Source organism: Pseudophryne corroboree, chromosome 9 (genome assembly GCF_028390025.1).
Source record: "Pseudophryne corroboree isolate aPseCor3 chromosome 9, aPseCor3.hap2, whole genome shotgun sequence".
In the NCBI taxonomy this organism is placed as follows: Eukaryota; Metazoa; Chordata; class Amphibia; order Anura; family Myobatrachidae; genus Pseudophryne; species Pseudophryne corroboree.
Window position 1 is genome coordinate 155,642,110 of NC_086452.1, and position 12,648 is coordinate 155,654,757.

General features: G+C 48.8%; 1 protein-coding gene across 2 annotated transcripts in view; it reads right to left on the bottom strand.

Moving 5' to 3' along the window:
• CCDC18 (coiled-coil domain containing 18) overlaps positions 1–12,648 on the bottom strand; it is a 434,514-nt gene that overhangs the window by 194,699 nt on the left and 227,167 nt on the right. For both annotated transcript variants that reach the window (XM_063939870.1, XM_063939871.1), the window contains exon 13: positions 3,686–3,796. In XM_063939870.1, coding sequence (XP_063795940.1) covers positions 3,686–3,796 — 111 coding nt within the window. The remainder of the gene's footprint in view (positions 1–3,685; positions 3,797–12,648) is intronic.

The following is a 12,648-nucleotide window of genomic DNA, read 5'->3' on the forward strand; positions in this document are numbered from 1 at the left end:
GTCCCTTGACCTGGCGCAATATCTGTCTAGTTTTTTGTTTAGACGGGACGCCATTATGTCCACCTTTTGTTTTTCCCAACGGTTTACAATCAGGTGGAAGACTTCTGGGTGAAGTCCCCACTCTCCCGGGTGAAGGTCGTGTCTGCTGAGGAAGTCTGCTTCCCAGTTGTCCACTCCCGGAATGAACACTGCTGACAGTGCTATCACATGATTTTCCGCCCAGCGAAAATCCTTGCAGCTTCTGCCATTGCCCTCCTGCTTCTCGTGCCGCCCTGTCTGTTTACGTGGGCGACTGACGTGATGTTGTCCGATTGGATCAATACCGCCTGACCCTGAAGCAGGGGTTTCGCTTGACTTAGGGCATTGTAAATGGCCCTTAGTTCCAGAATGTTTTTATGAAGAGATGTCTCCAGGCTTGACCATAAGCCCTGGAAATTCCTTCCCTGTGTGACTGCTCCCCAGCCTCGCAGGCTGGCATCCGTGGCCACCAGGACCCAGTCCCGAATGCCGAATCTGCGGCCCTCTAGAAGATGAGCACTCTGCAACCACCACAGGAGGGATACCCTTGTCCCTGGTGACAGGGTTATCCGCTGAAGCATCTGAAAATGCGACCCGGACCATTTGTCCAGAAGGTTCCACTGTGCGTGGAATCTGCCGAATGGGATTGCTTCGTAGGAAGCCACCATTTTTACCCAGAACCCTTGTGCATTGATGCACTGAGACTTGGTTCGGTTTTAGGAGGTTCCTGACTAGCTCGGATAACTCCCTGGCTTTCTCCTCCGGGAGAAGCACCTTCTTTCTGGACTATGTCCAGAATCATCCCTAGGAACAGAAGACAAGTCGTCGGAACCAGCTGCGATTTTTGGAATATTGAAAATCCAATCGTGCTGCCGCAAAACTACCTGATATAGTGCTACACCGATCTCCAACTGTTCCCTGGATCTTACCCTTAATCAGGGAATCGTCCAAGTAAAGGATAACTAAAATTCCCTTCCTTCGAAGGAATATCATCATTTCGGTCATTACTTCAGTAAAGACCCGGGGTGCCGTGGACCATCCCTACGGTAGCGTCCGAACTGATACAGTTCTGTACCATAACCTGAAATACCCTTGGTGAGAAGGGTAAATTTTGACATGAAGGTAAGCCTCCTTGATGTCCCGAGACATCATGTAGTCCCCTTCTTCCAGGTTTGCAATCACTGCTCTGAGTGACTCAATTTTGAATTTGAACCTCTGTATGCAAGTGTTCAAAGATTTTAGATTTTAAAATCGGTCTCACCGAGCCGTCTGGCTTCGGTACCACAATAGTGTGGAATAATACCCCGTTCCCTGTTGCAGGAGGGGTACCTTGATTATCACCTGCTGGGAATACAGCTTGTGAATGGCTTCCAAAACTGCCTCCCTGTCAGCGGGAGACGTCGGTAAAACAGACTTTTGGAAACGGCGAGGGGAATACGTCTCGAATTCCAATTTGTACCCCTGAAATATTATCTGAAGGATCCAGGGGTCTACTTGCGAGTGAGCCCACTGCGCACTGAAATTCATTGAGAACGGGACCCCACCGTGCCTGAATTTGTAAAGCTCTAGCGTCATACTGAGGGCTTGGCAGCGGCGGAAAAGGGTTTCTGTTCCTTGGAACTGGCTGATCTCTGCAGCCATTTTCCTCTCCCTCTGTCACGAGCAGAAAAGAGGAACCCTTTTGTCCGCTTGCCAACCAGGACTGCGCCTGATAATACGGCGTCTTATTTTGAGAGGCGACCTGGGGTACATCCCCTCTTTTAAGGCAATACTTCCAAATGCCGTTTGGAATCCGCATCACCTGACCACTTTACTGGAATAATTGGACAACGCACTTATACTTGATGCCAGTCGGCAAATATTCCGCTGTGCATCCTGCATATATAGAAATGCATCTTTTAATTGCTCTATACGCAATAATATACTGTCCTTATCTAGGATATCATATTTCCAGTCAGGGAATCCGACCACGCCAACCCAGCACTGCACATCCAGGCTGAGGCGATTGCTGGTCGCAGTATAACACCAGTATGTGTGTAAATACATTTTAGGATACGCTCCTGCTTTCTATCAGCAGGATCCTTAAGGGCGGCCATCTCAGGAGAGGGTAGAGCCCTTGTTTTTACAAGCGTGTGAGCGCTTTATCCACCCTAGGGGGTGTTTCCCAACGCACCCTAACCTCTGGCGGGAAAAGGTATACTGCCAATAACTTTTTAGAAAATATCAATTGTTATCGGGGGGAAACCCACGCATCATCACACACCTCATTTTATTTCTCAGATTCAGGAAAACTACAGGAAGTTTTTCCTCACCAAACATAATACCCCTTTTTTTGGTGGTATTCATATTATCAGAAAAGTGTAAACTTTTTCCATTGTGACTGCAGGGGAGAGCCAGGGAGCTTCCCTCCAACTGAGCTGTGAGGGAAAATGGCGCCAGTGTGCTGAGGAGATAGGCTCCGCCCCTTTCTCGGCGTCCTTATCATCCTTTTTCTGTATGTTTTGGCAGGGGTTAAATGCATCCATATAGCCCAGGAGTTATATGTGATGCATTTATTTTAGCCATATAAGGTTTTTTTATCGATTTATTGCGTCTCAGGGCGCTGCCCCCCCCAGCGCCCTGCACCCTCAGTGACCGGAGTGTGAAGTGTGCTGAGAGCAATGGCGCACAGCTGCGGTGCTGTGCGCTACCTTATCTGAAGACAGGATCGTCTTCTGCCGCCGATTTTTCCGGACCTCTTCGCTCTTCTGGCTCTGTAAGGGGGACGGCGGCGCGGCTCCGGTGACCCATCCAGGCTGAACCTGTGATCGTCCCTCTGGAGCTAATGTCCAGTAGCCTAAGAAGCCCAATCCACTCTGCACGCAGGTGAGTTCGCTTCTTCTCCCCTTAGTCCCTCGATGCAGTGAGCCTGTTGCCAGCAGGTCTCACTGAAAATAATAAACCTAAACTAAAACTTTCACAAAAAGCTCAGGAGAGCCCCTAGTGTGCACCCTTCTCGTCGGGCACAGAAATCTAACTGAGGCTTGGAGGAGGGTCATAGGGGGAGGAGCCAGTGCACACCAGGTGATCCTAAAGCTTTCTTTAGATGTGCCCAGTCTCCTGCGGAGCCGCTATTCCCCATGGTCCTTACGGAGTTCCCAGCATCCACTAGGACGTCAGAGAAAAATTGTTTAATATTAGTTATCCTCAGGGTATAAAGGTTTATGTTTGCTCACAAATAATGCCTAGGTGCAAGTATAACTTTATATATGCTGCTAACTGCTTCAATATGAATGCGCTGTCAATAACACTGGATGACAGGGCATCACGCTAATTATCAACCCTCACACCACTACACAGGGCATATATCTCTGTCTCACTGTGTCTCACTGTGTAGCAGTGATATGTTCGCAGACACTGCCCCACTCAGCCTATTACACAATAGTTAAATGTTAAACATTAATAATAGTGATATGACACGTGATTGCACAGTATTTCAAAAGTAAACACGGGGTTCCCGGCGAATCACTCCAATGCGCATTTCGCCCATAGCTTAATCATGGAGCTTAATCATATGGTGGTCACATTGATCACAATGGTGAGACAAGCCATAAAGAGATTACCCTTTATTTCTGAAAGTGCAATACTTTGTCGCATACTGCATCTGTGTGCAGAAAAACAGAATTACCCTGAGTTCCTCTTCTAGCTCTGCATTCCGTGCTGCAGTGGAGGAGTAGGCCTGAGTTTTCTCTTCCAGAAGTCTATGGAGTGTGGCGATCTTTAAAGATTTCTTTGTCATCTGCAAACACATTTCAAATTGGATAAGTCTGATTGTAAAAATCATACAATTTATTTATAGGTTTATAAAATTAATACATTTATGCAAAACGCTACAGCAGGGAGGGGGCAAGATGTGACGCAGTCCCCCTTTAACACTAGTTGTAAGCGTTGAAAAAAGTGAATGCCAGAAGTGGGTATAAAGCAGTCAGCATGCTGGCAACTTTTCTTTAGTGACAACTATTAATACTAATGAAGTGCCTTCCATTGCCAGTCTATGGGGGGTATTCAATTGAAGTCGGAAAGACGGCAGTTTCCGACTATTTTAGGTCGGAAGGTGTTCCGACCTATTCAATGGGGCTTAGACTTGTCGGAAAACACATGGGGGGTCATTCCGAGTTGATCGCTCGCTAGCTGCGTTTAGCAGCAGTGCAAACGCTAGGCTGCCGCCCTCTGGGAGTGTATCTTAGCTTAGCAGAAGTGCGAACGAAAGGATCACAGAATTGCTCCAAAAAAAAAAATTGTGCAGTTTCAGAGTAGCTCGAGACTTACTCCTAGCTAGTGATCACTTCAGTCTGTTCAGTTCCTGTTTTGACGTGACAAACACGCCCTGCGTTCGGCCAGCCACTCCCCCGTTTCCCCAGGCACGCCTGCGTTTTCTAGCACACTCCCGGAAAACGGTCAGTTACCTCCCAGAAACGCCCCATTCCTGTCAATCACTCACCGATCTGCAGTGCGACTGAAAAGCGTCGCTAGGCCTTATGTGAAACTGCATCGGCTTTTGGGAAAGTACGTCGCGCGTGCGCACTGCGTGCCATACGCATGCGCAGAAGTGCCGATTTTTAGCCTGATCGCTGCGCTGCGAACAACGGCAGCTAGCGATCAACTCAGAATGACCCCCCTGGAACGGCGGATTAGTCGTAGATCCACGTGCTTTTGACGGAAACGCAGCAAATCCAACAGATTTTGGCCCCGTTTCCAACAATGTCAATCAAACTTTTTTAAAAAGTCGGATTGGCACTGTCGAGAATTTGTCGGATCCTGGTCCTCACACCTCGCTCACGCTGCTCGGGTGTGACGGGGAAATGCCGCTCCAGCACCACACTGTGTGTGTGTAGTATACAATACAAGGGTGAAAGTAGTAGGCGGGAAGGAGACAGGGGCAGCGATATAGGCAGGAGGCTGACCGGGGGAGGCGGTACCAGAGCAGGCCAGGGCTGAGGGCGGGGGCATGGGAGGGGTATCGGGGGAAAGAGAGGGCCTCTGTTGTCACCCAAGTGACAGCTCTCCCCTCAGGGAGCTGAACTCAGAGAGTTCATTGAATACTGCTTTGTCTGATCCTTTCCGACAATGATTATCGGAAAGGATCCGACAAGCATTGTATATACCCCTATAACTTCCTCCTAGAAAGTTTATAGTACATAATGACACCTTGTCCTGATAATTCGTCCTTCCTTTCCTTTCCTTCAAATGCGACTACACCAGGCTGTGCTTTCCCTGACATGGTTGAATCAGTTGCGACACGTCAGAAAACTCATTGTGCAGCTGCAGGAAGAGAAGCTTCCTGCAGTTGCCGCTCTCAGAAGGACCTCTGGTCCCTCTGCTCCCTGGTCCCCAACCACCAAGCCCCCCCCCCCCCCCCCCCCATCCCCCACACCTGTAGTTCTGCCGATCACTACTGATTGTTCAGCCCGGCACCATCCCCCACTCAGCGGCAGCAGATAGTCATAGCTGCTGAGGAAATGTAAAAAAAGAAGAAGCAGTTCTCACCTTCTCTGATGAGCCCCGGAAGCTGAAGAAAGGATCACGTGCTGTGAAACTGAAGTCACGATGGTCATGATGTTCTGACCATCGATGTTTGTACTGATTTTTTTTAACTATTATTTTTTTCTGATAATTTTTTAATAAAATTGCATTGGATATACTTGCCAATAGCAAACCGCAGATATTGCTGATGCGACATGGCAATAGGTATGTGTAGGTAAGCAACCTGTATGTCCAGGGATACCATATAATTTCTGGGTTCCAAAGCCAGTACAATAGAGCGCAGGGTTTCCATACGGAATTTGGATACCCTGACAAATTTGTTCAAAGATTTGAGGTTGTGTATAGGCTGGGAGGATCCATTCGGCTTCGGAACCAGAAACAGTGTTGAATAGTATCCCCTGCCTCTCTGAGACAGAGGCACCGGCACAATCACTCCAGTATCCAGGAGGGATTGTACAACCAAATGTAGAATTTATGCTTTTAATGGATCCGAAGGGATAACAGTCGAGCAAAACTGGCGAGGGGGACGTCTCCTGAAGAGATCACGTACCCGTGAGAGACCACTTCCTGCACCCAGGCGTCCGAAGTGGTCTTTATCCATACCTGGGCGAACTGCAGAAGTCGACCTCCCACCCTTGGGTCCCCCAGGGGGTGGCCCGTCCCGTCATGCAGCAGGCCTGTCTGGTTTGGAAGCAGGCTGACGGGCGGCCCAAGAACGTTTAGGTATGGGCTTAGAGGATTTGGAAGTGCGAGACTGTCCCGGGTACACCTGACCCTTTGCTTTACCTGGAGGGCCAAAGGAACGAAAAGTAGTACTGTTAGCCTTCGGAGCCGTAGGATTAGTACTTGGGAGAAACGCAGTCTTGGCCGACGCCAAGTCGGTCACAATCTTGTTCGGGTCCTCCCCAAATAGTATATCTCCCTTAAAAGGGAGCGCCTCCAAGGTCTTCTTAGAGTCCAGGTCCACCGACCAGGACCGTAACCACAGAATTCGTCAAGTTAGGATAGACGTAGTAGATGCCTTAGCCGCCATAACGCCGGCATCAAAGGCCGCCTCCTGATGCCGGCTGTGGTAATATATGACCGATATCGTCTGTCAGTGTAAGAAAAATTAAGAGGTAGCTCTTCCTCAATAGCTTGAACCCATGCTTCAAGCAAAAGGCTGCCATCTGTAAGAGTGTAAATAGACTTCAAGCAACCTTCCACACGTTTATCCGTCGGTTCCTCCAAAGAGACGAGAGGCAGAGTAGATGACACCACAAGACGGGCTACATGCGAGTTCACTGGTGGCGGGGTTTCCCACTTGTTACTCAACTCCGCAGAAATAGGATAACGAGCTAGCATCTTTTTAGACAGGGAAAATGTCTTTCCTGGAGAAGACCAGGATTCTTGACATATGTCAATTAAATGGTCAGAATGTGGTAAAATAAGATTTTACTTACCGATAAATCTATTTCTCGTAGTCCGTAGTGGATGCTGGGGACTCCGTCAGGACCATGGGGAAATAGCGGCTCCGCAGGAGACAGGGCACAAAATAAAAGCTTTAGGATCAGGTGGTGTGCACTGGCTCCTCCCCCTATGACCCTCCTCCAAGCCTCAGTTAGGATACTGTGCCCGGACGAGCGTGCATAATAAGGAAGGATATTGAATCCCGGGTAAGACTCATACCAGCCACACCAATCACACCGTACAACCTGTGATCTGAACCCAGTTAACAGTATGATAACAACGAAGGAGCCTCTGAAAAGATGGCTCACAACAAGAATAACCCGATTTTTGTAACAATAACTATGTACAAGTATTGCAGACAATCCGCACTTGGGATGGGCGCCCAGCATCCACTACGGACTACGAGAAATAGATTTATCGGTAAGTAAAATCTTATTTTCTCTGACGTCCTAGTGGATGCTGGGGACTCCGTCAGGACCATGGGGATTATACCAAAGCTCCCAAACGGGCGGGAGAGTGCGGATGACCCTGCAGCACCGAATGAGAGAACTCCATGTCCTCCTCAGCCAGGGTATCAAATTTGTAGAATTTTGCAAACGTGTTTTCCCCTGACCAAGTAACTGCTCGGCAAAGTTGTAAAGCCGAGACCCCTCGGGCAGTCGCCCAAGATGAGCCCCCTTCCTTTTGGAATGGGCTTTTACCGATTTTGGCTGTGGCAGGCCTGCCACAGAATGTGTAAACTGAATTGTATTACAAATCCAGCGAGCAATCGTCTGCTTAGAAGCAGGAGCACCCATCTTGTTGGGTGCATACAGGCTAAACAGCGAGTCAGATTTTCTGACTCCAGCCTTCCTGGAAACATATTTTTCAGGGCCCTGACAACGTCAAGTAACTTGGAGTCCTCCAAGTCCCTAGTACCTGCAGGTACCACAATAGGTTGGTTCATGTGAAAAACGGAAAACACCTTAAGGAGAAATTGAGGACGAGTCCTCAATTCTGCCCTGTCAGAATGAAAAATTAAGTAAGGGCTTTATATATGATAAAGCCGCCAATTCTGACACACGCCTGGCTGAAGCCAGGGCTAATAGCATCGTCACCTTCCATGTGAGATATTTTAAGTCCACAGTGGTGAGTGGTTCAAACCAATGTGACTTTAGGAAACTCAAAACAACATTGAGATCCCAAGGTGCCACTGGGGCACAAAAGGAGGCTGTATATGCAGTACCCCTTTTACAAACATCTGAACGTCAGGCACTAAAGCCAGTTCTTTCTGGAAGAAATTCGACAGGGCCGAAATTTGAACCTTAATGGACCCTAATTTTAGGCCCATAGACAGTCCTGTTTTCAGGAAATGTAGGAAACGACCCAGTTGGAATTCCTCTGTAGGGGCCTTCTTGGCCCCACACCACGCAACATATCTTCGCCAAATGCGGTGAAAATGTTTTGCGGTTACATCCTTCCTGTCTTCGACCAGGGTAGGGATGACTTCATCTGGAATGCCCTTTCAGGATCCGGCGTTCAACCGCCATGCAGTCAAACGCGGCCGCGGTAAGTCTTGGAACAGACAAGGCCCCTGCTGGAGCAGGTCCTTTCTTAAAGGTAGAGGCCACGGTTCTTCCGTGAACATCTCTTGAAGTTTCGGGTACCAAGTCCTTCTTGGCCAATCCGGAACCACGAGTATCATTCTTACTCATCTCCCTCTTATGATTCTCAGTACTTTTTGTATGAGAGGCATAGGAGGGAACACATACTCTGACTGGTACATCCACAGTGTTACCAGAGCGTCCACCGCTATTGCCTGAGGGTCCCTTGACCTGGCGCAATATCTAGTTTTTTGTTCAGGCGGGACGCCATCATGTCCACCTTTGGTTTTTCACAACGGTTTACAATCATGTGGAAGACTTCCCGATGAAGTCCCCACTCTCCCGGGTGGAGGTCATGCCTGCTGAGGAAGTCTGCTTCCCAGTTTTCCACTCCCGGAATGAACACTGCTGAGAGTGTTATCACATGATTTTTCGCCCAGCGAAGAATCCTTGCAGTTTCTGCCATTTCCCTCCTGCTTCTTGTGCCGCCCTGTCTGTTTACGTGGGCGACTGCCGTGATGTTGTCCCACTGGATCAATACCGGCTGACCTTGAAGCAGAGGACTTGCTAAGCTTAGAGCATTGTAAATTGCCCTTAGCTCCAGTATATTTATGTGGAGAGAAGTCTCCAGACTCGATCACACTCTCTGGAAATTTTTTCCTTGTGTGACTGCTCCCCAGCCACTCAGGCTGGCATCCGTGGTCACCAGGACCCAGTCCCGAATGCCGAATCTGCGGCCCTTTCATAGATGAGCACTCTGCAGCCACCGCAGAAGAAACACCCTTGTCCTTGGAGACAAGGTTATCCGCTGATGCATCTGAAGATGCGATCCGGACCATTTTTCCAGCAGATCCCACGTAAAGGTTCTTGCGTGAAATCTACCGAATGGGATCGCTTTGTAAGAAACCACCATTTTTCACAGGATCCTTGTGCAATGATGCACTGATACTTTTCCTGGTTTTAGGAGGTTCCTGACAGCTCAGATAACTCCCTGGCTTTCTTCTCCGGGAGAAAACATCCTTTTCTGGACTGTGTCCAGAATCATCCCTAGGAACAGTAGACGTGTCGTCGGAAAAAACTGCGATTTTGGAATATTTAGAATCCACTCGTGCTGTCGTAGAACTACTTAAGATAGTGCTACTCCGACCTCCAACTGTTCTCTGGACCTTGCCCTTATCAGGAAAGCGTCCATATTTCTTTTAAGAAGAATCATCATTTCGGCCATTACCTTGGTAAAGACCCGGGGTGCCGTGGACAATCCAAACGGCAGCGTCTGAACTGATAGTGACAGTTCTGTACCACGAACCTGAGGTACCCTTGGTGAGAAGGGCAAATTTGGACATGTAGGTAAGCGTCCCTGATATCCAGTGACACCATATCGTCCCCTTCTTCCTGGTTCGCTATCACTGCTCTGAGTGACTCCATCTTGATTTGAACGCTTGTATGTAAGTGTTCAAATATTTCAGATCTCACCTAGCCGTCTGGCTTCAGTACCACAATATAGTGTGGAATAATACCCCTTCCCTTGTTGTAGAAGGGGTACTTTGATTATCACCTGCTGGGAATACAGCCTGTGAATTGTTCCCAATACTGCCTCCCTGTCGGAGGGAGACGTTGGTAAAGCAGACTTCAGGAACTTGTGAGGGGGAGACGTCTCGAATTTCCAATGTACACCTGGAATACTACGTGTAGGATCCAGGAGTCCACTTGTGAGTGAGCCCACTGCGTGCTGAAACTCTTGAGATGACCCCCTACCGCACCTGAGTCCGCTTGTACGGCCCCAGCGTCATGCTGCGGACTTGGCAGAAGCTGTGGAGGGCTTCTGTTCCTGGGAATGGGCTGCCTGCTGCAGTCTTCTTCCCTTTCCTCTACCCCTGGGCAGATATGACTGGCCCTTTTGCCCGCCTGCCCTTATGGGGACGAAAGGACTGAGACTGAAAAGACTGTGTCCTTTTCTGCTGAGATGTGACTTGGGGTAACAAAAGGTGGATTTTTCAGCTGTTGCCATGGCCACCAGGTCCGATGGACCGCCCCTTTATACGGCAATACTTCCATGTGCCGTCTGGAATCTGCATCACCTGACCACTGTCGTCTGGCAGATATGGACATCACATTTACTCTTGATGCCAGAATGCAAATATCCCTCTGCGCATCTCGCATATATAGAAATGCATCCTTAAAATGCTCTATAGTCAATAAAATCTTGTCCCTGTCAAGGGTATCAATATTTTCAGTCAGGAAATCCGACCAAGCCCCCTCAGCGCTGCACATCCAGGCTGAGGCGATTGCTGGTCGTAGTATAACACCAGTATATGTGTATATACTTTTAGGATATTTTTCAGCTTCCTATCAGCTGGCTCCTTGACTGCTGCCGTATCTGGAGACGGTAACGCCACTTGTTTTTATAAGCGTGTGAGCGCCTTATTCACCCTAAGGTGTGTTTCCCAACTCGCCCTAACTTCTGGCGGGAAAGGGTATACCGCCAATAATTTTCTATCGGAGGAAACCCACGTATCATCACACACTTCATTTAATTTATCTGATTCAGGAAAAACTACAAGTAGTTTATTCACACCCTACATAATACCCTTATTTGTGGTACTTGTAGTATCAGAAATATGTAACACCTCCTTCATTGCCCTTAACATGAAATGTGTGGCCCTAAAGGAAAATACGTTTGTTTCTTCACCGTCGACACTGGAGTCAGTGTCCGTGTCTGTGTCGACCGACTGAGGTAAATGGGCGTTTTTACAAGCCCCTGACGGTGTCTGAGACGCCTGGACAGGTACTAATTTGTTTGCCGGCCGTCTCATGTCGTCAACCGACCTTGCAGCGTGTTGACATTATCACGTAATTCCTAAATAAGCCATCCATTCCAGTGTCGACTCCCTAGAGAGTGACATCACCAATACAGGCAATTTGCTCCGCCTCCTCACCAACATCGTCCTCCTACATGTCGACACACATGTACCGACACACAGCATACACACAGGGAATGCTCTGACAGAGGACAGGACCCCACTAGCCCTTTGGGGAGACAGAGGGAGAGTTTGCCAGCACACACCAAAAACGCTATAATTATACAGGGACAACCCCTTATACAAGTGTTTTCCCTTATAGCATTTTTATATATGTAATCATATCACCAAATAAGTGCCCCCCCCTCTCTGTTTTAACCCTGTTTCTGTAGTGCAGTGCAGGGGAGAGCCTGGGAGCCTTCCTCACAGCAGAGCTGAGCAGGAAAATGGCGCCGTGTGCTGAGGAGAATAGGCCCCGCCCCCTTTTCGGCGGGCTCTTCTCCCGGAGTTTGTGAGATCTGGCAGGGGTTAAATACATCCATATAGCCTCAAGGGCTATATGTGATGTATTTTAGCCATAAAAAGGTATTATACATTGCTGCCCAGGGCGCCCCCCCCCAGCGCCCTGCACCCTCAGTGACAGTTGGTGACTGTTGGTGAAGTGTGCTGACAACAATGGCGCACAGCTGCAGTGCTGTGCGCTACCTTATGAAGACTGGAAGTCTTCTGCCGCCTGTTTCTGAACCTCTGGACCTCTTCAACTTCGGCATCTGCAAGGGGGGTCGGCGGCACGGCTCCGGGACGAACCCCAGGGTGAGACCTGTGTTCCGACTCCCTCTGGAGCTAATGGTGTCCAGTAGCCTAAGAAGCAAATCCATCCTGCACGCAGGTGAGTTTTCTTCTCTCCCCTAAGTCCCTCGTAGCAGTGAGCCTGTTGCCAGCAGGACTCACTGAAAATAAAAAACCTAACTTAAACTTTTATTCTAAGCAGCTCAGGAGAGCCACCTAGATTGCACCCTTCTCGTCGGGCACAAAAATCTAACTGAGGCTTGGAGGAGGGTCATAGGGGGAGGAGCCAGTGCACACCACCTGATCCTAAAGCTTTTATTATTGTGCCCTGTCTCCTGCGGAGCCGCTATTTCCCCATGGTCCTGACGGAGTCCCCAGCATCCACTAGGACGTCAGAGAAAACTAATTTAGTAACCTTCTGTCATTTGAACTTATCAGGTTTCTTAGACGTGTCAGGAGGGTCAACGTCATCATCAATCTGAAGAATC